Source organism: Juglans microcarpa x Juglans regia, chromosome 7D, assembly GCF_004785595.1.
Source record: "Juglans microcarpa x Juglans regia isolate MS1-56 chromosome 7D, Jm3101_v1.0, whole genome shotgun sequence".
In the NCBI taxonomy this organism is placed as follows: domain Eukaryota; kingdom Viridiplantae; phylum Streptophyta; class Magnoliopsida; order Fagales; family Juglandaceae; genus Juglans; species Juglans microcarpa x Juglans regia.
In genome coordinates, this window is record NC_054606.1 from 17,782,538 (window position 1) to 17,810,146 (window position 27,609).

General features: G+C 35.8%; 1 protein-coding gene across 1 annotated transcript; it reads right to left on the reverse strand.

Moving 5' to 3' along the window:
• Positions 1-5,840: 5,840 nt before the first annotated feature.
• LOC121238396 (serine/threonine-protein phosphatase BSL3) lies at positions 5,841-27,609 on the reverse strand. Its single transcript, XM_041135242.1, has 21 exons — positions 26,745-27,609; positions 25,429-25,489; positions 24,961-25,039; positions 24,434-24,513; positions 24,255-24,349; positions 24,006-24,105; positions 22,533-22,602; positions 21,572-21,673; positions 21,390-21,471; positions 15,054-15,233; positions 13,400-13,673; positions 13,013-13,250; positions 12,732-12,902; positions 10,782-11,020; positions 8,381-8,465; positions 8,163-8,261; positions 7,881-8,080; positions 7,716-7,791; positions 6,781-6,916; positions 6,558-6,697; positions 5,841-6,449 (listed from the first exon to the last, which is right to left on the reverse strand). The coding sequence occupies exons 1-21, from the start codon at positions 27,175-27,177 to the stop codon at positions 6,366-6,368; spliced, it is 3,024 nt and encodes a 1,007-aa protein (XP_040991176.1). The 5' UTR covers positions 27,178-27,609; the 3' UTR covers positions 5,841-6,365.

Genomic DNA, 27,609 nt, shown 5'->3' on the forward strand with positions numbered 1-27,609 from the left:
TGGAGTTGAAAGAAATTGCAACAAAAATCAAAAGATATGACCTTTAGAAGTTTCGGCCCTATGATTTTTTCGTAGTTATGATTGATTTTAATTTTTCTAAATTGATATTTGAATTTAGGACAAATTTTCCATGAGGAATGTAAAGTTTGATAATTTTTTTAGTTAGGATTTAAAATCCTTAAGTTAGGGGTAAAATGATCATTTTTCCACATGTAGATGGTAAAATGATAATTTTATTCTAAGTTAGCATTTTTTTTTCATGTTTCTAGTTGTTAGTGATAAATTTTCTAATTTTTAGAATCCCTACTTACAGTCTTTCGTGTTTTATGCTTTGTCTCGTAAAATGCAATGATCACTGTAAGTTAGCTTCTAACTTACTATCAAATTACTGTGTATGTGTGTTGGTAAGGAAACTATTGGTTATGTACTTATGTTATCATCTATGCCATCTCACTACACATTTATCTGTTACACATATTATACTCTGTCATGAAATATTCATTTGTTACACATTATATTTAGCCACAAAATAGTTATCTGTTACACGTTATGTCATGTCACGTAATGCTATCCGTTACATATTATTCCATGTCATGTAATCCTATCTATTACACATTATGTCATGTCTGGTAATGTTGTCTGTTACATATTATGTCAAGTCGCGTAATGTTATATGTTACATGTTATACTATGTTACGTATTGTTTATTTGTTTCATATTACGTCAAGTCAGCCATCTCACGTATATTTCTCGTTACGTATGTCATATCATCTATCATTTCACTTTACGTCACACCATGTCTCGAGTACAGAATGTGTCTCTAAAACAGTATTTTCTTAGTTAGCTAGGATACTCATGATGTAATCACTATGTTTATCCGGGTATCTCCATTTATAATTCACGTGAGGTACATCCAACGTAACGATTTTGATTGTTAGAATATTTCTACTCAAATGCTCCTGACATAATCGTTCTGATTGTCAAAGTATTACTAGGTACTCTTGGCATAATCATTCTGATTGTTAGGGTATCTCATTTAAAATACTCATAGTGTTATCATTCTGATTGTCTGAGTAACTCTAACGGAATATGTTGGGCTGAATCATTCTGATTGTTTACTATTCTTGAGAAAACAACTAGGAAAATTATTTTGATTGTCAGAGTTCATGTTCATGTTCATGCTCAAGTTCAGTTTATTGAACAAGATTCTAAGTTAATGTTTTTCACATTCAAGCTCATGTTATATCCAAGTTCAAGTTCAGGTTACGTTAGGTTCAAGTTCATATTATTCAAGCTCAAGTACACGTTCAGTCATGTTTCAAGTTCACATTTAGTTCATGTTTCAATCCACGGTAAGTTCATATTCAGTTTCAGTTCAAATTGTAACAAAAATAAAGAAAAATGGCCTATTAGTGTTTCGGCCTTAGTGTATTTGTCATGGTTATGATTTGTTTTAAATTTTTATAATTAGATATTTGAATTTAGGACAAAATCTACATGATGAGTGTAAATTTTGGTGAATTTTGGAGTAGTTATAATGCAAGGTTCGTCCACGGAGGGTGAGTCAGGGAACTTCCTGGATTAGTGTAAGATAGAAATATGTCTATCTAATCTTAACAAAATGAATGAATCAATGAATGAAAGTGTAAGAAATGAAGTTTAATTCCCCATTCTGGTCTACCCGACCAATCATTCCAAAAAGGTCCTATACCTCGTATTATTTATATTCTACCTATCCTATTTAGTTTATTATTTTATTTTTTTTTTAATATTCAATATTTCATATAAATATCATTTTAATAATATCGATTTATAATTAATATCTATTTATTCTTAGATTTCTTTTTTTATTTATTTTATTCTTTGATAGAATTCTATTTCTAATTCATTAAAAATATTATTATCTGTCAACTGCTCAATCAATTACTTCTTCGGAATGCTAAAAAAAGATTATGTGATTTTCTTGTTATTAATTTTAATAATTATTAAAATTAAAGGCCTATACTCTTTTTTTCCTTCATCGATTTGATTCTTTCAATGGATATCGGGATTCATATTGAATAGAATCAGAAATTCTAGGAATTCGAATCGTAAGAGTAAGAATTGCCCTTCGATTTTTTCATATTGATGATTGGAATCAACACAAATTAAATAGGTGAAGCAAAGAAATCGAATTGGTACGTTATGTAAAGTAATTAGGTAAATAGAAGATTCAAGAGGCCTGTAACCATCAACATAAAGACGAATGAGCCAACCTTAATTAGTTCTTCAAAAGATCCATCAGATTATGATGGAATAAATAATTTGATTAATTAATATTCGATTCTTTCTTCAATTTGGATCGATTCACAACAACTCTTTCACTTTTTATATAAATAAAAAATATAAAAAAAGAAATAAAGATTCAAGTCTTCATTAATTAAAACCAAAAAATATTTGTTGATTTCCTGATGTTTCCTCACGTTTTCAATAAAACCTTCTCTTAACGGTATTTTAAGAAGATTTTCGGTGATGTTAGTAGATGGTATTCGAACCGTTCCTTTTCTATTCATGTCAGCGTTTCATATAGAAGTTATTATATCAGCAATAGTGTCTTTACCCATGATAAACTAAAATTATTGTTGCCCCCGAATTTTGATATGATCAACATGTTTTTTTTCTTTATATATTTTTTTTATGATATGACTAGTCGGATGGAGTACTTGTGAAAAAGTAGGTAAAAAAAAATCCCTCCCCAAGCCGTGCTTGCATCTTTCGACTGGAGGCGGTTGACTAGACAAGAACAGCAGGATGCGGAGCTCATCACTTCGATGCTCCGTTTCATTGATAGTATTATGGTGTCCTTATCCGAGTTGCGCGAGCTACTCGATGATTAACCTAGCTAGCAGTTACCTTAGTTTTGGATGTACTTATGGAGCTTTGTCTCTAGTACTATTTATGTTACAGACCTGTTGGACAAGTACTGTTAGTTGCATGCTAAGTGCATTGCATCTTTAATTGTCATGAACCGGGACAAGTAACCTTGCATTGCATGTCCCGACGCTTCAGATGGTCTGTTCGATCTTAAGCGAAATCTAGGGGTATCACAAAATTTCCAAATGCCATTTGTGTAGCAAAGTTGTAACCATTATTAGTCCACGGTACTAGCAAAGGACCAAGAAATTAGTCGACCTCGTTCATCTATAATAGTTATAATGGTAATCTTGAAACTTGTTTGGACATGAATAACGTCTTTTGGTTTTCTAGGCGCACACTTACACAAACCGATACACCCATTCCAAAGTGAATTAGTTCTTGGTACAAGTTTTGTCACATTTATCATCTCATAAATTTAAATCACAGACATATGAAATCAGAACCTTTCTTCTTCTTTTTCTTCTTTTTTTGTATATCTAGTCCCTTTGTAAGTCTCTTTTATTTTAGAAAGACTATCCTAATCTTTTTTATGTCTTGAGATGGGAAAATTCACTATAATTTATTCCTGTCTACAGATCTGTTGGCATTTTTTACGAACTTTATGAACATGGCCCTTATTTTCATGTCATTCCTTAAGTTAATTCGAATTTACTTGCTGGATGGAAAATAAGTTTGTAGAAATTTTGAACTCTCGAATTGTGTCTCTTTGAAAGCAATATTGAAGTCTAAAAAATAAATTAAATAATCTTTGAATCCTTGTTCCAAAGTCTATAAAGTATATGCCCTTTGTTTGAATCTTAATGCCTTTCTAAATATTTACTCTTTCCTTCAGTAATTACGTATATAATTACACCAATCCTTCTTGAACCACAACCTAGAATCAAAGCTTCATTATCTAACCAAGTTTTAAGCATACCATTAGGAAGACTTCGATGAATCCATTTTTTCTTTTATTCTATGTGAAACAGAAACACTTCGAAGTTTAGCTTAATGTATATAATAGGAGAGTTATATTACTAACCCATTTTTTCACATATTTTAATGTTCCATGTCTAAGATGGATATAAAAAAGGTTGCCATATGTAACACAAAATTTCTCTACCAAATCCTTCTAATCGAACCTCTCTGTCCATTATTATACCAAAAGAAGTAAAAAGAACTACGATTCTCATCTCACCGAAAACAGTAGGAATTTGCTGATAATTTGAACATTGCCATACAGTCATAGACTAAGGCAATTGGTTCATTTTAAATTTAAAACAGTTTTATATGGACCTTTTCTATTCCTACTATGTCTTAGGTTGCGTTTGGATGTTGAGTTAAATTAAATTAAGTTGAATTCTTTATGAATAGTAGTAAATTGAGATAGTGGAGTGAGTTTTGTAGAGTCTACCTAAGATAAGTTTAAATGTATTTGGATGTTAAGATGAGTTTAGATATATTTATGAAAATGTGAAAAAGGTTGTGGACCCCGCGTGTAAGTAAGTATTGAATTGAAAAAGGTTGTGGATCTCATGTGTAAAGAGATTTTGAGTTGAGATGAGTTTAGTAATTTAAGAATTGAGTGTTTGGATATTAAACTTAGCTTAAAATTAGACTGAACTGAGTTGATCTCAGTTGAATCTAACAACCAAACGGTGCCTTAAGATTAAAATCAAAAAATATTTGTTTCTTTCGTGATGATGTTTCCTCATGGTTTCAAAAAACCTTTTCTTAATAGTATTTTAACCGAGTTTTCGGTGATGTTAATAGATGGTATTAGAACCATTATTTTTCTATTCATGTCAGCATTTTGTATAAAGTTAATACTTCAACAATATTGTCTTTACCCATGATAAAAGGATAAGTATTGTCTTTTCGTTTTCCTTTCTTATATACTTCATTTATGAATTGTTACGGTAAATGCGTTATAAGAATCTGCCAATTAATTGTAGCTATTTTATTCATATTCTATTCAAATGCTATTTACTATATTATATTTCCGGAGTTTTCTCTCACTACTACTCTACCACTGGCACTCTACAAGTGGATTGTTTGAGTGAATAGATTGAGATACTTTTAGTTATCAATCATTTTTTTAGAAGTGTTGCAATCATAAAAAGATCGTACAAAAGTATATTTATAAACTGACATAATTTCATATAATATATTAACCTAACACGAACACGACACGATAAAAACGAATTAGGATTTAGCTTTAAGGGATTGATAACGGGTCAACCCGTTTTAACCTGTTATAAAGTTATAATTATACCCTTATACCTAAAAATAAAATTATTAAGATTTTAATTTCGATAAGCTAGTTTTATATTTTTTATAAATATTGTAATTTTAACATTTATATAAAATTATGCTAAACTTAAATAGGTCAAACAAGTTAATTTCAGATCTGTTCAACCCATTTACATAAACGGGTCAAAACGAATTGACACAACACGACCCATTAATATGATGGGTCGTATTAGGGTTTGAGATTTTGACACGATAAGTTTAACAGGTCGGGTTAGAATTGACCCATATAGTATAATATACATGTCTTGACACGATACAAACATGACCAATACGATTTGACACCCCTACATGCCTCCGTTGATGGTGCAACGGATTGATTAGGATTTCCACTGCCTAATAAAAATAAAAGAGAAATGACATTTACAATCGTAGAGCACTACATAATCCCTTTGAAAAAATGAATAAATACGAAAACTATAAAAATTTTTAAAAAAAAATTAATAGTGAATCTCACATTCTTGCACACTCTATGACTATACGTAGCATTATTCAACAAAAATCCAGACAAACTCATTTTGTAGTTCTTTTGACAGGTTTGTTCATATGCGTGGGCGATCAATAAAAACGAAGAAAAAGACGAGAATGATGAATTCATAGATGCAATATTCTATAGCCAAAACTTCATATTTTTGTGTCGGGCAAAAACGTTTCTTATCTTCACACGAAAGTTACATTGTACAAAGCAAAAGATGAAAATTACACGAACCAACACCTCTATGATACATGGACGCCCCCACAGATTATATATCTCACCATCACATATAAAAGACCTCAGGTCCTCTGGAAAGAGAGAAATTAATAGGCCTAAAACAAGGAATTAAAAAAATTACATGTATTTAAATTGGAAAATACCCATCACTACCAACCCATTGGAAGAAAACCAATACTGACTTCTACCTGCCTGTGGCTCAATTTACAAAGGGTGTGCGGACCCAAATTTGTACTTTTAGCACATCACCAAAACCTATCTGCCGCCTGTAACCCGGCTCTCCAAAACACTAAAGTTTCATCTCAAGGCCGATCAATCGTGTGGTGAGAACCCAGATCACAAGTGCAACAAACCCTGTATACAGCCTCACGCTCCCATACAAACCCTGTATCACCAGGTGATGGCATGGGCTTGGAATGAATACAGGAAAATGATTCCAACCAATGTACTATATCCAAGCAAGAGAACCTCGATCATTTGGCATTTGAGGACGGCCTCTAGTTGGGGTTGGAGGTCTGTTAGCATTCAACTCCTGATAAAAAAAATTAAAAAAAAAAAATTAGGACGGATTAATACAAAACAAGGTTGCAATCATCAAATCTCACTTTCAGGAACTATATGCACATATAAGAAGCATCACCTGCATCCATGTATCTTCTATATGATGCTCTGGTGATGTTTCTGGTGATGAAATTGCTGGTGGCAACGGATGAATAAGTTTTGGAACCACCACTAGATCTCTACCCAAAACTAAGATTGCTCCTGCATTATTTGCAGTACCTGTAGAGGCAAGGCCAAAATTCAAATGTGACATCATCCGAGTGTAAGCATAGCACAAGCAGTCACAAAAGCAAGGAACATACCACAGTAGTTGGTGGCTGAGAAAAGTGTAATCAAATGTCCCTGGGCAAAGCGCTCAAAGCCATCCATAACACATTCATGTGCTCGTACAATCAACTGGAGATCATTGTTGTTGCAGAATTCCATTACACGATCAGGCTGAAACAGCAAATCATTTAGATGCACATAACACACCAATACAATATTGAAAATACCAATTATCAGTAAGATCTGAACTTGAGACCTATCCCAAACCCATCCTACCCATATATGACCCAGTTAAACTGGTACAAGACAGGCCGCCAGTGACTTTCCCAGGACTCCGCCAGGATGAACAGGGTTGGTCTTGACCTCCCACATCAAAGGCAAAACTCTTTTTTATCCAACCAATACCCGTCTAATCAATGGACCAGATCACCAAATAAATTCTCAGAAAAGTTCTTCAAAAAATTTTGACTGTTTATAAATATATTCAAACAGAGGGAGGCAGATGATCAATTGAGGAATATAAAATTAAATTAATGAAAAAAATAACATCCACTCAGACAAAATAGCCAAAGTCCTACAGCAGCCAGTACCCAAACAATTCTTTACTTCTTTTACAGTCAGTAGATTCTGCTAATGATATCAACATCCTATAACTAATATGATAAAAGAGGGTCCCGTACATGCCCTTTGAATAAAAGAGGGTCCCATGATAAAAAAAGTGAGTTTTTTCAGGTGAGTCCCATTTTTTTTCAAAGGGCTTGCATCATGGGAAATGATGCAATACCCTAAGAAAAATCAGCAGATCTGCCAACAGACATTTTTATCCGACCTAATATACTTGTCAGATGTAATTACAATGTTCGCAGATGTAATTTTGGAATACCGCCTCTGCCAGGAAAAAAACTATTAAATCATTTTTTTAATACATACTCTTAAATCATTTATTTTTTTTTTACAAGAGAACACTCACCCCAAAAGTAACTAGCCCTGGACCTCTAGCATTAGGTCGCAGCCCTTCGACACTGTCATTTTCTGTTGGATCAGACCTACAATCATAATAAAATGTCACTTATATATCAAACAGACATGGAATTACCACAAGCACCAAATTGAAACAGCATAGATATGCACTGACCACAATAAATCCATAAGGACAATTGAGCCTGCTTCCATTGTAATTGGACGCTGAAGATTCTCGATTTGTTCCACATGATTTATAGAACGACCAATACCACCATGCATACAGATTATTTTCTTTTCAATCAGAGCTGCCAGAGGAAGCCAATTGAACAATCTGTTTATCCGATGCCATGCCCATATTCCATCTCTCTCCCCCTGTTCATCAAGTTATGAAGTTGTTAGCAGCAACCGGTAGATACAAGAGCACACCAGCATTACTTGTTACATTAATACATACCATGCGCTCAATGCATTCAATCCGGAAGCCAAAAAGGGCATTAATATCTGCAGCTTCATGATTCCCACGTATTAAATGTACATTGTGGAGATACTCCACCTGCAAAATTAATGCAAATTGCATAAATCTTGGCAAGATCAAAAGGAACTGATAGTATGCATTAAAAAAACAATGATAATAACAACTCAAAACAGAAAATACATCAAGCTCAGAACTACCTTCAAAGCAAGCAAGAGGGTAATGGTTTCCAGGCTGTGCTGTCCTCTGTCAACGTAATCTCCTAAGAAGAGATAATCGATATATCTAATAGTCAACCATTCAAAATCAGCATGATGGGAACAAAAAGTGTTTACTTACAAGCAAAGAGAAAAAGAGTGAGCTCAATGTCCATCATTAAATGGATAATTACAAATGAACCTAAAGACCAAAATGAATAGATGAAGAATGGGCCCAATAAAATGAAGCTTGTTTCCACAAATATGTCCAAAGCCAATCAGGCTCCCACCAATGGCCCAAATCACAGGTACTAAAGTAAGCTTTTGATTAAATGTGATATATCCAACAAGGCTCCAACCTCTTCAATCAGAACAATGAACATCTCATCTAAGGTTAGTTTCGGCAAGTTTTGGTTTCTTTATTTATAAGAACTAAAGAGAAATGTTTGGTCTGCAAAGAAATCTTACACAAGGAAGTTTACAAACAAACGTGGCGTAATGTAATCCATTAAATCTATTTTATGAGAAAAAGAGATTTACAATATGACGGATCATATTAGGCGACGTTAGTTTGTAAATTTATTTGTGTAAGATTTCTGTGCAAACCTAGCACTTCTCAACACTGAAAATAAAATAATAATAAAAGTACAGATTATCTTATTCTGGTTAGCAATGATTCCACGATTCATTCAGATATCATAAGGAATTTCTAATTTAATTTATCTATTCCATTAATGTTGCTTCTATATCAGCTAATTTTACAGAGAATTATGTGTTATCATGGAAAACTTATTGCATATTTCTAGGTTAATCATTTATTGCTATCCAGCACTACCAGATTCAACTGTAAAGGAACAACAAGCCATCTTTTAGACCAGATCATACCTACAACACTACACTTTGATCAAGACAATAACCCTACTGTATACAGCTTGAAAACGTTTCCCCAATCAACCCATTATTCCCAAAAAAACATTACCAATCCAACATTTAGTCCATCCTTAAGCCTAAATTCTACCTTCCCTACAACAAAAGTTCATAATTAAGTACACTAGGCACATATAGGTTTGTAGGTCCCTTGTCAGTTTTAAGGGCTGTCCAATGTTAGCATATCTTGTAAAAATCAAGAAACATCCTTGGATGATTTGCATATATGCCAGAGCTTCATTTGTGCCATAAATTTATAACTTGATTCACATTTCTTAGTAGAAACAATGATTTTAAACCTGCATATCTTGAACACACCTCTTATACCATACCAACGTAACTTTTCATAATACTGAAGGTAAAATAAGACACTTATTTCAGTACAGAGATCCAGGAATTCTAGTGCAACAAAATTTCAACTTGAACAAACAGTTGTCATCCATTCATACACAGGGAATGGGATTACAGTGAAGCCGTAAACAATAATCACACTTTCTGAAAGTAAGACTTCACAACTGTTCCACACGGTGCCTGAAAACATATACTAACTAAATAACTAAACGTCCACAAAAAACAAGCTTTTCAACCTCAACCTTAATCTAAACTCAGATGCCAAGGGGAACGGCTTCACTGCTGAATGAGCATACAAGGGTTCCCCTCGGCAAAAGGGAGGGGGAGGGGGAGAGAGAGAGAGAGATAGAGAAAGAGAGAGAGTAGACAAGGTCTGGAATACAAAATTTAAACTTCACTTAAATTGAAAATAAAACTAAAATTAAACTTACTGCTAGTGAATTCAATTTTTAAAAAGTAAAAAGAAAAAACCCTTCCATATACATATATGAGCAATCGTGCAGAATCTAGGGCAACAATAATCACAGTGCAGACTAAAAATGCCGAAGAGCAGATCAGAGAAGAAGACATAGGTAGAGATACAACAATAAGCATTTCAATCAAATTTCAGCTCTCAAGGTTTTAATCTACCACCCCCCAAATACATGTATTATGGCTCCTTAAATTTACAATATTACTCAACTACATATGCCATACCACAATCTGACAATACAAACAATCCCATTAGAGCAATAGAACCATTTACTGAGTAAGTTAACTCATCCAGCAATTTCATTGCCATTAGATTGCATCAACCAATTCCCCTCCCTACCCCACAAAAAAAATAAATAAATAAAAGAACTTAAGTGCATCCGGTTTAGCCATGGATTGCCCACAAAACAATATATCCAGATCTGGACTACTCTTAACATTTTTTATTTAAAATGATATATGTTCCAAATGATTTTAAACACATGGCTGTATCCTCCACCACACTCTTGAAGGGAGGAAATTCCATTTGAGGTTCAAAGCCTTAATCCTCCGCCCCACTCTTAAAGGAAGTGTAAATTCCATTTGAGCTGGTGCTCATTTGCCCACAGGATTTGTTATGCTCGGTAAAAAATAATTAATTAATCAGATTACTTACGCAATATCACCAGCAGTTGAAGGTGCTCCATACTCGTCGAAAAGGCGCATAAGATCCCCAAATTGCCCATGCAAATCACCAAATATTTTGATGGGAGCCTTAAGCTGTAAGACACTTGGTTCACTAGAAAATATGCGCTCTGCACTGTCACAGAGATCAGCTATTTCGTTGCAATCTAAAAAAAATTGCCTGCGAACTGGAGGCTTCCAGCCACGAGGCTTTAGAAGATGTGCTATGACCTGATCAGGAGTAAAAAAAGAAAAACTCTTTGAAAAAACCAATACAAAAATAGAAACAAACAAAGCATAAATTTTCTTTCACAGGCAGGGTTGAGACATTATACAGGGACATTATTCATAGACATGAGATAAAGTGGTCGATGAAGTTGGGAGAAGAAATTGAAAAAGTTCAGCAAATTAGCAGTGTCCAAGCATCTCAAAATTTGAAGAAAGACAGGTAATTGATAGATGCATGTACAACCAACAGGTAACAAAAAAATACGGGAGCAAAACAAAATAGTCTTAAAGGCATTTGAATGAATGTGATCGTTAACATGCTTCTTCAAATACAATAACAAAGTCATTGTAGTCCAGATAAACCTTTTTCGTATAAGTCGTGCAATATTATTAAATAGGTAGAGGGATGCGATCCAGGTAGACACACAGTATATGATTGTGGCAATTTCTCTGTCAAGAGTTGTTTGAAGACCAAAGGGTTGCTTGTCACTATCTCAGACAATTTACCAGGCTTGCCATGCCAGTCACTCCCAACATGGGTCTTTAGGAGAGATCCCACTGGATTTCTAACTCCAATCCATGTCTAGAAATTAGGAGAGATCCCACTGGATTTCTGACACCAATCCATGTCTAGAAAAAAATCACGACACATGAAAGTTCAACAGAAAACCTTTTCCAACCCAGACCATCTGATCCCTGAGGTATGATGACAAAGCCTAACAGGCCACCTCCTCGGTACTTTGCGAACACCAAGAACCTACCATGGCGATTGGAACAACTCTGGGCTATGGAGGTTGTGTTTAGAACCCTTGAGGACTTCACAATCAATCGCCCTGACTGGACCAAAGCTTCCACCACCCACCAGCCAGTCCACACTAACTCTACCCCAGCCCAGACCCTGCCACTTCTTTCTACTGTGTTCAGAACCAATTCCCCATTGACTGCTGAAAACTTCAACTTCTTTGCATCAACAGAGTTAGCTCAAAAGCCCAATCTAATGGACCAATCTAATTTTGTAAAGATACATTAGAAGAATCCAGCTCAAAAATGAACTATTTTACAGAAAATATGGCTTATCAAGATGGGGAGAGAGAGAGAGAGAGAGAGAGAGAGAGAGAGAGAGAGTTCTTGTGAAATAGGCAGAGTAGATGTCCAGAGAAACTTCAAACACCTAAGTGGGTCTAGAAACGAAGGATCAAGATTGCAAAATATTGAATTAGTAATTAGGAAGTTTACTTATCAAAAAAGTAATTAGGAAGTTTATTTATGTAAAGTAATTAGGAAGTTTATTCTTTGTTTGACACATCATGAGTATGTGTATTGATCTAGAAAGCCATATTATAGTAGCCAGTCAAGCCAAGCAAGCACAAATAGATACATCTTAATTTACAGTTCAATGATATCAACCCAACCTGGACCTGTCCCAACTACAGATATTGGTATACAAACAGAATTTTTTTTCTTGAACCAAACACATACTTCAATTTGTCAAAACTTTTAGTGCCTGTGATTAAACAAAAGAAATGACATCTGGGTCCTATTTTTAGTGATATCAACCATTAAGAACATGGTATTAGAGTAAGCATACAGAAAAAGAAAGAAATTTTCTGGAACTAATCGTGGTAGGCTGCACATATCCTGTTTCATTATTTCATGATTCTACATCATTTGAATATGCATCTTATGCAGTCTGTTTAATTCAGATCCACTATACCTTTTTTGGCACACTGTTGATGGACATTTGTCGATCTAATAGTTTTCTAGCAGCAGTTGCACTTTCTGGGGTCCCATAACTGACCCGCCTGCCTTCATTTTCAAATTGGTCGATTGAAAGCTGTCTAACCATGCCACCTAAAGCTCCACCAGTCTCAGCAGCTATGACAACCTGAAAATATATGTAGCAAACCATCAGATAATGGCACCAGCTTTTACACATTCTCTTGGAAATTTTGGCTTGAGATGATATTCAAAAGATGATCAAAAGCTAATACTGACAGCTCTGTGATGCAGCCGAACACCAGCCGGAACAATATTATTCGACCCAACAGAATCAGGCTTAATTAAAGTAGATATCTGTTTCCCACTCGGGGTAGCCTCTGCTCCACGATCCCTGTCAGGCAGTTCAACTTCTCCATTAACTTGCCGGGCCTTGGCAGCAGCCAATGTCGCACTGATAGCCTCTGCTTCGGCTGCTGATGCTTCAACCAAATACTCAACACCTTTGCTCATTCTCCTGCATAAAAGTACACATCCATATACTCTTCAAATGAATAAGGAAGGCAGCTCAGAAAAATGATGATAATAATGATAGTAAAAACAGTAATGCAAAGAATACAAATTGATAATTATGTCAATGCAAATATAAATGCTATAATAGCTAACCGTGATCCCTGAAGCATAGCATTTTCTGTGCTTATATCAGTATATATGTCACCATTCACAGGGGGAGCAACTGGATTTCCCAGCACAACTGCACCATCAGGAGTTACTTCTGGCATTGTTTGCCTTGACCTTTCATCAACAAATCCATACCTTCCAGATAACCGCCCTGCTTGAATATTAGATGCAGCAGCTGCAGCCGCAGCATGTGAAGCGGCACTTGTTGTTTCAGCAGCAGCCAGATCTTCAGCAACAAGTAGGTCATCGAGCAAGACCCCTATACCATAAACACAACAAATTACTAAGCTAAAATGTTATCAGCTCAACCACACTTTTTTTTTTTTATAAGTAGCTCAACCACACTTAATCACAATGAACTACAATATTCAAAATATAAAGGCTTTGAAACACCACCACCCAGAAAAGCTTATGAATCATACATGGAAGACCAAAAGCTAACAATCTTTACTTTGTTTTAATACTGCCGGATAATAGTGCAAAGATACTATGTTTGCGGCATAGAAATAGATAAAGCCTAAAAAAATTATTTTTTTTATTGTCACCGGGTGTTCAAGAACAGAGTCCCAACTAATCCTGAGAACGGCAGGCCCTAAACAAGGATGTTTCCCACAAGTGAACCTCGAGTAACTCAAGGGGAAATTTCTCCAGTCCAATGGCATCTGGAAATTGTTTGCACCCAAGAGGATTCAAACCTTAGACCAAGAGAGAGCATGCCACCAAGACTAAGGCCCTTACCACTTGAGCCAGCACCTAGTGGTTAGATAAAGCCTAAAAGATTAATGGAATAGTCCCCGAAATACAAGTTTTCTGCGTATAGAAAATACAAGCCTAACTCAATTTAATGCTCCTAGTCATTTAACTCCATTGATAAATACCTATAAGAAATTTTAGGAACTCGTTTTCCTAATAAACTTGACCAGCTGGCTGCATCATGAAAGATGGCCCAAGTTTGCTGCCTACATTTATGACCAAAAGAAGAGAGAAATTGTGATTGATGCACATCTGGTTAGGATGATATCACAATTAATCAAGAATAAAAACAACATTTAGATCCACATCTTGTCTTGTGACTGATACATGTATATTACCCTCAAATATCTACACCACAATTTTAAATCTCATTAACTTATAAGATTCCAATCCTTTCCTGGTTTCCTTCTGCCCCCAAAATCACAGATTGCCTGTTTGTGTTCCATCCAAAGTCCAATTCTAATTATTCATCAATGCAGAACCTATTGTACCATGATATAGCCCACTCAAGGCCTTAACTTCGATATCTATAACTGCAGATGAAGCAAAATCCATGACGGTAGAAAAAATTGAATTAAGCTAACTACTCTGTTTAAAGGCGTCAACATTCATCTTTCATGTGTCCATATTAAAATCCAAACCGACACCACTTTATCAAAGGCACTCAAATTGAACTCCAGAAACCAGAAAAAATTAATTTCCTTCACATAAGTTATAAAAGCAAGTCTTTAAGTGGATTACATAGCTACCTTACAATCCCTCACAAAAGACTTCCCAAAACACAGGTGTAAAATTGTTTTCTTGAAGCACGATTCATGTCTACAATTGAAGAATTGGAAAAATATGCACAAAGATGAATTGTTAAATAATTATATCCATCTCTTACCACCACGTAGACCACCGTAAATAAATATTAAGTCACCAACTGCGGCTGCTGCATGCCTGCAACGCCTTGTCAATTCGACAGCAGCATCTCCACCAGCTGCATCAGCACTATATCTGCCGGTCCTAGGAGTGGTAACAACAGATTTCGTATCACACCAGACTCCTGCTGCAGTATCTAACACTATAGACAGGAAAAAAAACATGAAAAATGTGAGATATCTTTTGGTGGATCATCTTCAGGAAAAATATAAATAAAGCTTCTTTCAGCACAACAGTAATAACTTTGTGGGTGATAAGTGCAAAAACAACAAAAAGTACTTCTAACTAATAATCAAACTAAAGTTACAATAAGAATCTTGTAGTCGAACATATAGAGAATTCTTCATATTATTCATTGACGTTCATCAATATATACATACTACATACAAATGACAATTATACCCTCATAAGTTACACTAATTACAATCATGTCCTCTAACACTCCCCCTCAAGCTGGGGCATATATATCATATAAACCTAGCTTGGAACAAATAAGCTTTAACCGACTATAACACAATAGTTTGGTAAACATATCTACAAGTTGATCAGCAGACTTCACAAAGGGTGTAAAAATGTCACCACTTAGTATCTTATCCCAAATGAGGTAACAATCAATCTCAATGTGTTTAGTCCTCTCATGGAACACAGGATTAGACACAATATGCACTACAACTAGATTATCACAAAATAACTGAAGAGGGACAGGAGCTAGAAACCCAATCTCTAAGCCTCGGTTTGGATTGGAAACTCATTTCAACTCATCTCATCTCATTATTACAACTTTCCCAAATTTCCACATAAAATATAATAAACAATTCAATTTTTTCAAATCTCAAAACAATAATAATATTAAAAAATAATATTCTAACAATATTTTATTCAACTCATCTAAAACCATCTCAACTCATCTCTGAATCCAAACGGGGCCTAAGTGTTGCAACCATGTCAGCTTACTAGTAGTGAGTCATTGCTCCGTATTCAGCTTATGCACTGGACCGAGGTACTATTGTTTGCTTCTTACTCTTCCATGTAGCCAAGTTACCTCCCATAAAGGTACAATATCCAATAGTAGATCTTCTATCTGAAGAAGATCCTGCCCAATCAACATTTGAAAAAGCTTCAATTCCAAGATGTCTATTTGGTCTATACAACAATTCAAGGCCAGGAGCTCACTTAAGATAACGAAGAATATGGATTACAGCATCCCAGTGTGAGACCCTGTGCGTTCATAGAAATTGGCTCACTACACTCATTGCATAAGAGATATCAGGTCTAGTGATATTAAGATAATTCAATTTCCCAACAAGTCTTTGATACCTACCTTGATCTCCAAACAACACCCCTTCCTCTTTCAAAAGTTTACGATTTGGGTCTATAGGAGTGTCAATAAGCCATGCACCCAACATGCCAATTTCTTCTAGAATGTCAAGTACATATTTTCTCTGAGATAGGTTAATATCTTTTTTAGATCTACTGACTTCAATTCCAAGAAAGTATCTAAGGGCTGGTTTGGTTACACAAAAACCAAACTATTTTATCTCGTCTCAAAAAATCATTACAACTTCCCAAATTCTCACACAAAATATAATAAATAATTCAACTTTTTTAAATTTCAAAACAAAAATAATATTAAATAATTATATTATAACAATATTTTATTCAACTTTCAACAAAGCATCTCTTCTCATTTCATCTGAATTGCGTAACCAAACGAGGCCTAAGTTTGCCCAAGTCTTTTGTCTGAAACTAATCATGTAAAAATTGTTTCAACCTAGCAATTTCAGCTGAGTCACTCCCAGTAATTACAATGTCATCCACATATACAACCAACAAGATATGTCCTGCATCGCTATGTAGGTGAAATACTGAGTGGTCTGTTAGGCATCTATGAAGATCAAATGCCAATACAGCATTAAAGAACCTCTCAAACTATGCTCGAGGAGATTGTTTCAAACCATATAATGCCTTTTTTAACTTGCACACAGTACCTCAACACTCCCCCTGGGCAACAAACCCAGGTGGTTGCTCCATATACACTTCCTCATTTAAAAATCCATGTAGGAATGCATTTTTAACATCCAACTGAAATAAGGGCCAATCCAAATTAGCAGCAAGAGATATCAATACTCAAACAGAAGAAATTTTGGCAACCGGAGAGAGTCTCGTCGTAATCAATGGCATAAGTTTAAGTGTAACCCTTAACAACCAAGTGGTATTTCAAACATTCCACATAACCATCAAGACGGAATTTGATTGTATATACTTATCTATAGCCAATAGGTTGTTTACCAGGTGGTAGAAGAACAAGATGGAAAAGGGAGAGAAAATGAAGAGGAAGGGAACAAGATTTGAGCATCTTCTTGCTCCCATTGAGCAAATGTAGAACTAGTTGAGTCAAGCATTGGATCAACCAAGTGGGTACGAAGACCCTTTCCTTTGAAAAACATTTCAACAAATTTTGACCACAACATATCGTTTTTTCCATTCACTTCACCGAAGTCATAGGTATATTAAAGTTTGTTGCAAGAGACAATGACTCAAATTTAGTTGCCATAGATGCAGAAAAATATCACAATTCAACTTGGAGATAAAGAATCCACATAGAATATGAAATATGGATGAAAAGCCGAGAAACACAATCTGGAAAAGTAGAAACCCAACTTAAGTACCCAAATTTCGGATCTGTATTGGGTGGAATCAACTTGTCCCAATCGAAACATGCACGTATCGACTCAAAATCAGCTTGTATCGGGTTTGAACTGGGCTGTTTCAGGTCTGAACCAGGATGAATTGGGCTTGAACTAACTTGTATCGTGTTTGAACCGGACTGTATCGGCTTGTATCGGGCATTGCCAGTACTGGCTTCAAAACTAACCTTGAACAGGGATTAAGTTATTCTAAACGAGGATAAGTGAAGCTGGGTTTACCGTATTCTCGTTACCAAACAGGTGTTATTCCGGATAGGAATAAGCTCTTACTCCAAGTTGGGGGCATACACACTCAAGGATTGAATAGTTGAGACCTGCAACCAAACACCCTGAGACTTCGACGTCACCAGCGACAAACAAGCCTTCCAGCAGCCGATGACGACCGAAAACTTGCTGGGATGCACAGAGAACGACAGTGAGCTCGATTCTGGTGCCCAATACTAGAGACGACACCTGAAGAGCACTGGAAACACCTTGAAAAAATCTACCGGCCACCAACGACGAAGAGGAAAAACCACACTAACCACTCTGCGCCACTAACCACCACTAGCTTCGTCGCACAACCACCGAACCACCACCAACCGACTACTTAACTCACTGATGCCATGTAGTCGAACATAGAGAGAATTCTTCATATTATTCATTGATGTTCAACAGTATATACATGTATATATAAATGACAATTATACCCTCATAAATTACACTAATTACAACCATGTCCACTAACAAATCCCTTCGTTGTTCTAGACTCCGATATATCATGGCAGTGCATGGTCAACAATTTTATTTGAAACAAGTTAGAGAATAAAGAAACAGTTTTGTTTTAAACAAAAATCCCAATTAAAAACTCTCAAACAAGAAGATTAAAAGTATGTCAAAAACATTATCAGATTGTTTTTGGAGAGTGAGACAAACCATCAGGACTCTAACAGTGAGAAGATAGCAAATGTTGAACAATCACATCTTGCAGGAAAAGTGACAGAAAAAGAGAACAGAAAATCTACATTTGATGAAATCAATAAGAAACCAATCATTCTAGAGTCAGATATGCAAATAGATTCAAAAGGTAGGGAGAAAAACACATCTAACAGCATGAATCCAAACAGTTGGGCACAACATAAGGGATCAATGGCTTGCAGAAGAAGCATAATCATTACTCGGTTGGCAAAAATTTTACCAACCCAAAGAGGTTGAGAATCCCATGCTACTTAGGCTACGTTTGGGTAGTGAGGTGATCTCAAATGATCTGTGAATAGTAGTGAAAAAGTGGTAAAAAAGTAACGATAAAATATTGAATAGTAGCGAATAGTAGTAAAAAGTAGTAAAAAGTAATGATAAAATATTGAATAGCCCACTACCTAAACACAACCTTAAGCTTTTTTAGGATGAGGTATCCCAAAGACCATGAAAACTCAAATGTCTTTTTCCCAATTAAACCCCTGACCTGTTAACACGTCTATGCCACATAGAACGGGTAAATCATCGGCTTTTCACCAATAGGACGTGGCCCTCGAACATACTTTCCTATAAAAACCAAAATGCTTTTCTTCCCCTCCCACCACCCCAAACAAAAAAAAAAAAAACATAATGATTTTTCACAATGAGGAAAATAGCTGGTCAAAATAAGATGCAATATTCTGACTAAAATTACTTTATGCATCCCATATTCTTCCAATTTTCTCAGTATAAGTGATAGAAAGATTTTCTCAGCTGAGAAAAATTAGTGTCACCACGTGGGCCTATGAGGAAGTGCCACAAGGACCCATCTCCAATTTCTATTCCATACACTAAGAGCACTCACAGTGGTCTATTTAAATTTCTAATTAAAATGGCTAGCCAAAAGCTATTGAATGTATTTTAGCTAATAGCTTTTGAAATTTGTTCTACATCAGTTTATCTGTCTTTCTTGATGTCATTATTCAAGAAAGATTTATCAGTGGCAGAATCTTAACAGTTCCATCCAATCACAAACTACACAAAAGTTTCTATATAGATTCTTCAGTATTTGCAATGTCCCCTCATGTACCATGTGATTACAATGTCTCCCTTCACACTCAAAATGAAAAAAAAAAATACAAAATAAATAAATAAAAGTCGTTCATCCTGTCTTTTCCCTATATCTTTGGTTTAGTAGCTTCTTACCCTTTTTATGTTTATAAAAAGGGTATTTTTACTGGGTTTTTACCATGCTATTTTTCAGATGAGCTCAAAAGATTCCTATACAATAGTTAGGTACTATTTGGATAGTGAGTTGAGATGAGATGAATTGAGATGAAAGTTGAAAGTTAAATAAAATATTGTTTAAATATTATTTTTTAATATTATTATTGTTTTGGAATTTGAAAAAGTTGGACTATTTATTATATTGTGTGGAAATTTGAAAAAATTGTAATGATTAGATGAGATGAGTTGAGATCACTCTTGTATCCAAACCGAGCTTTAATTTCTAGATTACTGTAATGACTTCAATGGGATTAGTTTTCATCATTTTCTTGTATCCATTTCTAGTTCCTAAGGCCCCATTTGGATGTTGAAATGATAAATCTCATCTCATCTCATATCATCTCAACATACGAACATCACTCAAATACAACCACTTTTCAATTTCAAAACTTCAACATTTTCATCTAATCATTACCTAATCATTACAATTATCCCAAACTTCCAAACAAAACATAAAAACAATTCAACTTTTTCAAATCTCAAAACAAAAATAATATTAAAAAATTATATTCTAACAATATTTCAACTTTATAATATTCTTATTCAAATTTTTCTCTCTTTTCTCAAAATCCAATAACATATCTTAATTCAAGCCATTTCACTTCTATTGACAAACCATTTCACTATTATTCACAGATTTTTCGTCTCATCTCAACATCCAAACGAGGCCTAAATCATAGATAGGTGTTGTCTTTGTATACCTCCTGTGTACTTGGGCTGCACCTACTCTCTTCTATTAATAAAATTTCATTTTACCTGTAAAAAACAATCATGGTATTTTTGTCTCTATTAAAACACATTATTCTCTTAATATTAGAGCTCTCATCATGTTTTATAAATAAAAGTGCAAATTTGAGAAGTATAAAGAAAAAGAGGGGAAAGTAAATAAATAATTATAAAAAATACACAGATTAATAATGCAACCCAAATATCAAGAAGTAATGTAGCACACGGATGTTGGATTTATTTTTACATAATCCAATGGAGACCCTATTTGACATGTTGGTCATTTTGCATATAAATGCAAAAATGTATTGTGCGTGCTCTTAAGGCCCTACTTTTCACTTTCAGTTTCACAGTACAAGGTTTAAATTTAGAATTGTTCATCAAATCCCAGATCAAGTCAGAACGATTGACAAAGGCATAAAATCCTTTGGTTTGGTCAAAGATCACATGCACTGAGCTTAATTTGAGCTTCATCTGGGCACAGCTCAGGCAAGTGAGTCCAAACTTAGTTGAGCTGGACCCAAGTCAAGTACATGTATACCTGGCACTCCAAGCAACGGATATATAGCCTACATATTATAAGCCACCATCTCATCATGCCCTAGATCAAAGCCTCAAAGTTTGTAAAACCAAACACGTACCTGCAACACTTGACGAGTCTTCTACCATGCGTCCCCCACCAAGTGCCCCTCCAGACACGTGAAGCCGTGCATTAACAAATACCTAGAAACATACATGAATGTGATCCATCTTATGACAAATAAAATAAAGAGGTTCACAGAGTCAACTTAAAAAAAATATAATAAAAGAAACCAAAACCCACTGCCGCATGCTGATATCTCGGAGATGGTGAGACACCAGGAGCAATTGCCCACTCCCATCGACCATCCCTATGTTTAGCAAGTCCATATGCACTAGCCAGAGGCTGCAAGATATACATGAGGAAGAAACACAAACCAGGTTAACCGTGAAACCTCAAATATAAAGAAATAGAAGAAAATTATTAATAAATAAGAAACAGGAATTTGCACAACTAGCTCCAGCAAACTTGTTTTTCTTATTTTTCTTTTTTATATTTTTTGGAGGGGGAGGAGGTGTGGGGTGACTCAACACAGGTCTGAAAAGAATGTCAATGTCATATCATTTGGCCATATAAGAGCGCCCAGCAGCTCCCCCTCCCGGGGATGGAAAAAACAACACAAAAAACAAGGGAGAGAGGGATAAGGAGAAAAATAAAAGTTTTCGTTATCATATTCCTAAATTCATACACAAACCAGTTCAATTAACATAGTACCATAGAACACTTGGTTTGAATTCTTTCAAAGCATTTCTTTAATTAATGTTAGGAGGTGGGATCTCATTATTGATCTCTCTAGACTTTTACTCATCATTACACCTGCAGTATCATGTATTTCTGGACAGATTCAAACTTAATGAACTATCTCTGCCTTCATGCATAGAGCCTATCTAATTTCAATTTTGTTACAATAAAATTACCCACATATAGGAATATTAAATTTTGGGGCAGCATAAAACAAAATTAAAAAGAATCAAACATAAAAAGCAAGACCACACACACACACACACGGGAATTATAACATACAAAAAGGTTGCCAATACTGACTTAAATTAACATCTATACTGCAAATCTCCCACCCCAGAAAGAGAAATTGCTAAACTCAACCGTTGTGATTAGTATAAAATGACAAGGCAAACCAAGTGCTACAAGACATTACAAGCTGAAATTAAAGATTAGTGGAAGTTGGACTTTTTTTTTTACTCACCACACTGTTTGCATCCCTGCCTCCACAAAGCAGAAGAAGACCATCAGAGCGTGCACTTGCAGTTGCATACCTAATGGAACATATAACATAATTGAGGGCCCAACTCAAATGATATAGAACACAAGCAAGCTTTTTGTTAGTCGTGACATCATTTTGGCATGTGCAACAAGTTTTCTTTTCCCAAATGATCATGGAAAAAAATAAAAAAAATTCTCAGACAAGCGTCCACAATACATGCACAAGACACAGGTATGTGTAACGCAAAGTCGATATCAACCATCATCTGAAAGCATCCATTAACAAACAATAATGACGAATAATATGCCGTCACGGAACTAATAGTAATTTTCAAACACTATCCGATTGTATCCTTCCAAAGAGCCTTAAAACTGTAGAACTAGAAAGACCTCACACTATATGGCCCTTGATTTTCTATGTCCGACAATCTGATAGTAAAATAATGTAGGGTATCTAGAAAGAGAATCTTATGTCAAAAGGACCAATGACGATGGAGTAGGAGCTAGCTTTACTTTCATTGAAGTAGAGGCAGAATTGAATGAGTAAGAGATGAACAATGAGACAATTAATTATAAAGATAAAATTACTTATATTAGGATTATCTTATCATTTTGGCTATTTCTATCTCTTGGGGAAAGAATGAGCATTCTCCCAAATCACAAGAATAGCTAATCTCTTTGGTATAAGTTATTCTCTAACATATGAGCAACCCAACAACCATATAATTGCTCGGCAAGAATAACAATTTTCTTCTAGGTTCTATTATGTGTACCAAATGTATCCTTAGTATAATACTACCACAAAGAATCCATATATCTTGCTAGTAACTTTGTAAGTAACAGAAAATTTTATTATTAAAAAAGCAAAAGGCATAGTCCAAGTACACAGGACATAAACAAGAGGAACAAATAATTAGAAAAGCACAAGAGCTATTACAAGTAGGGTGAATATACAATGTCTAGCTATCTAGATTCTAGCCTTGATAAAAGTGTAGGAACATCAACCATCTCTAACTCGTACTAAAACTACAGCTAGTAACGTGAACATATTATGTCCACTAAAGGATAAACTATGCCCATCAAAAAGCTTGAAAAAAGCATGCGTTGGATCACCAACAAGCTTTCATATATCTAGTTAATTGATCGCCACATAATAACTGCGATTAGTAATGTACCCAAGGGTTAAAAAGTTCTACCACACTGTCCACATTAGGGTCTGTCAGCTAACAAGTTTCCATGAATGTTTTTGTTCATGCGAACTTTTAACACTGAAGTTCAAACTAACATACAACAAGGTAGAGATACATAAAAAGTTTAGCAACAAAATTCCAAACTCATTCTAAAGAATTACACATCCTAGAATAAACCAAATAAATGCTGATTATTTACTATGTTTGAATCTTTATTCTAAAGAATAAACCATCCATGAGATATAGACAAAGATAGAGAGATTTACATGCATGGAGGTGGGCCCTCCCCTTCTGGTTCCAACTTACGCCATTCGTAAGGTTTGGCAGCTGTGTCCAAGGCCCATACATCAGCCAATGGTCGCTTCCCTGAAAACCAGGCAATAATATGCTTGACATTCGCTTATAATTCCACATAAGTGATACTTCCATTTTTTTCCCCTTTCAGTATAAGCAATGCACACAAGATGAAGTTAATTTTTCTCCCAAAAACAAGGCTCAATCATGAAGTAACTTACCATCATTCCCACCAATTGCCATAAGATATCTTTGCCCCACCAAAGCCATCACGTGTCCATAACGTGGCCCAGGTCCAGGGCCTTGAACAACAACTCTACAGAATGTCCGCATTTCTAAATGAATAAATTGTAGAATATATCTAAAAAAATTCTGCAAGCACAACCTTCACGAATCTAACCTATGCCATCGTGGTCGTTGCTGTGTGAGGTCAAGAACATGAAGATCCTCAGCAGACAAGCCAGCTGGACCAATTCCACCCTGTTTTCATATATCAAAGACTCCAGTAAGAACTGAAATAAATCTCAAATAAAAATCTAAACAAACAGTAACTTTTTTGATATATTAGTCAATCCTAATTAAATGATATCCCTTTGGGAGTCTCTTTAGCAGTGTGAAAGATGGATCCTATCTGTTTAGAATGATGTATTTGAAAGGAAAAGAATAATAGAAATGTCGGGGACTGCAAGCGGATGATGGATGAGCTGAAAATTTCCTTCTTCAATACTTTATTGCTTGGGGCAGTCACTATAAATTTTAATCGACTGAGTTTTCATGATGTCCTTAAATCTTTTATATTTTTAATTAGGCATTTCTCTAGCACATCTTCTATACTCGGGCTTTGCCTTTTGCACTTTTCAATACAAGTTTTTATCATTTACAAGAAAAAAGGAAAACAATAGAAAGGATGATATCATATCTGCTAACCTGAATAACAACCATAGTTCCGACAGCAGTGGCCACATGGGCAGCCCTTGGCGTGGGCGGTTCTCCAAAGGGAGCAATCCTGCAAAATAATATTGTTATAAACCCAAATGATATCTGAAATTGGGGTAAAAATGAATCACTTAGCTGCAACGAAGAACACACTATTTAAGAATGGCCATGGAACCCCTAGGGGTTGGCTCAAGTGGTAAAGGCCTTGGGCTTGAGCATATACTCCCCCAACTCTAAGGTTCAAATCTCATTGGGTGCAAACAATCTCTAAGGGCCATCAGACTGGGGGATTTTCCCCTTGAATTACCCGAGGTGCACTAGTAAGAAACTCATTGTTGAGGGCCTGTGCACTCCAGGGATTAGTCGGGACGCTATTCCCAGACACTAGGTGCCAATCAAAAAAAAAAAAAAGAATGGCCATGAACAGATTAGATGAGGAACCATTGTTTCTAGGCTTACCTAGACCATTTATTTGTCAATACATCGTAACAGTGCACATCAGCAGTAGCACCCGCTAGTCCTGCAATATAATTAAATCATAATAGTCATGAAACATTAAAGAACGGAACATTATCATTGAAAAAAACCAAGTAGACATCCCTCTTTCACAATAATCTTAGAAAGACAAAGGAATCACATATTCTTCATCTTCAGCCATATCTTGCATACATTAGTAGAAAATATGTCAATGAAATCCTATTGCATCTAACATGCAAATCATATAGGTTACGACTCAATCGTAGACATGCCCGTCATTCAGGTTGCTTATATCGGCTCCTTACACCATCATCAAATCAAATTCTTCGGAGCACAAGAAAATAACACTAGGAATGTTCACACCATAAATAAGGAAAGACAATCTAAAACTATGAATTATCAAGTCAATTCTGATTTCTGATAAAACTATAGTCCAGGAACAACTCAAATAAAAATTAGGAATTTTCACTCTTAATAGTATATGTGGTCTAATTAAGGAATTCAAAGACACTTTAAATCACATTATAATTAAAAGCTTAAATAACAATAGGAGAATCAGTTTCTGAGCACCATAAATGAACAGGAATTGAATCAATTGAACTACTTGTACTGAATTTGACTGGAAATCAAAACAACAACAATAGTTAAATTTTTTTTTAATAAAGTTAAAATTTACTCAACAGGACCCAACAATGCTTGCTTCAAATTTACTAAGACGCCAAAACCATAATATAATTCCTGAGTGCTATTACACCATAATTGATAACAAAACAAGCTTACGGGGAAGGAGATGCATACAGTTAGAAAACCACTTGAGTTGAAATTACAATTTAAGGCTTCCAGTACCATGGACGAATCAAACCGAACATATGAACACAGGCTGAAGTCATTGGGATTAAACAAAACTAGGTGTCACGTACCCCTTGGACAATTAAAGTTTATAAACGTCAGCAAACCCGATTCTAATTTCATGATAATCAATAAGATAAAATAATAAGGGATCTCGCACTCGTAACATGTTAAACCAGGGTTTCCGCAACATAAACATCTCAACCAGACAACAAATCTATGGAGCGACACTAACTTCAGCTTCAAATACCAGACCCTTACCAATTTAACCAGCACGAGTTTAAGATTAGGGTTTCGCAATTTATATCAGAATCTGCAAATGACTACTCTCCACCGACCCCCCCCCCCCCCCCCCCCAAAAAAAAAAAAAAGCCTCTACCACCCAAAAGGCAATACAGTATAATAGCGACAAAAATAATTGAATTCATCCATCCAATTAGAAAACATACGGATGCCAGCGCTCCCGGCAGACGAAGGAGTCCCCGAAGCTGCGGAATTCCCCTCGAGCGCGGTGGCACCTCCAAACAAAATCAACCTAGGACCAATATACCCAGGCGTGCCCTCCTCCCCAACTGCCGCAACCGCGGTGAGAGTGTGACCACACCTTGGGCCCGGCCCGTCCTCCTTCTTCTCTATAATCGCATTCACCACCGAATAGGTCGGGGCATGCCTCGGCCCCACCACCGGGCTCTGCTGCCCCTGCGGTGCCGGTTGCTGCTGCTGCGGATGCTGTTGCGGAGGTGGTTGAGGCGGAGACTGAGCCGGCGACGACTCACCTAGCTGCTCTCTCTCCATTGCAGCCGGAGACGACTCCGTGTTGTGGTTCTGCACCGCCGGATCGTGATCGGTCTCGGGCACCATCGACGACGAATCCAAATCCATTGCTTCAATGCCTCGATTCGTGCCCTATATTCGAGATCGGAGCTAGAATTACCGCAAATTCTCATTTCGAATCACCATTTTGAACCACCTGTGAAATCAAGGGCCCCCACCTCCAAGGATCCCCTGCAACTAAGAGAAATCACAGAAACGAAACCCTAGTTCAGATCCTCAACTCTTAAATTCGACAAAGCCGCGCAAAATTTCCCGAGAAAGTTCCAAGCACGGAGAAAATTACGGAGGTTCTCTCCCTCCCTCTCTTTCTCTCTCTCTCTTTATATATATGAAGAACCTCGAGGAAATGGAAACGGGACGGAGAAAATCTCAAATACACAACAAACACATCAAAGTGAGAAAATAGTAATCCCTATCTCTCTTTGTATAAAATCCCTCAGTTTCTCATTTCTATCCTTACCAATCACTCGCTGTCTCTCT

Bases quoted from the DNA above. Each gene is read 5' to 3' on its own strand.
- LOC121238396 (XM_041135242.1), bottom strand. From the start codon at position 27,177: ATGGATTTGGATTCGTCGTCGATGGTGCCCGAGACCGATCACGATCCG. The intron at 25,490-26,744 runs GTATGTTTTCTA...ATTATATTGCAG, and splicing joins TGCCGGGAGCGCTGGCATCC to GACTAGCGGGTGCTACTGCT. The intron at 25,040-25,428 runs GTAAGCCTAGAA...ATTATTTTGCAG, and splicing joins TTGACAAATAAATGGTCTAG to GATTGCTCCCTTTGGAGAAC.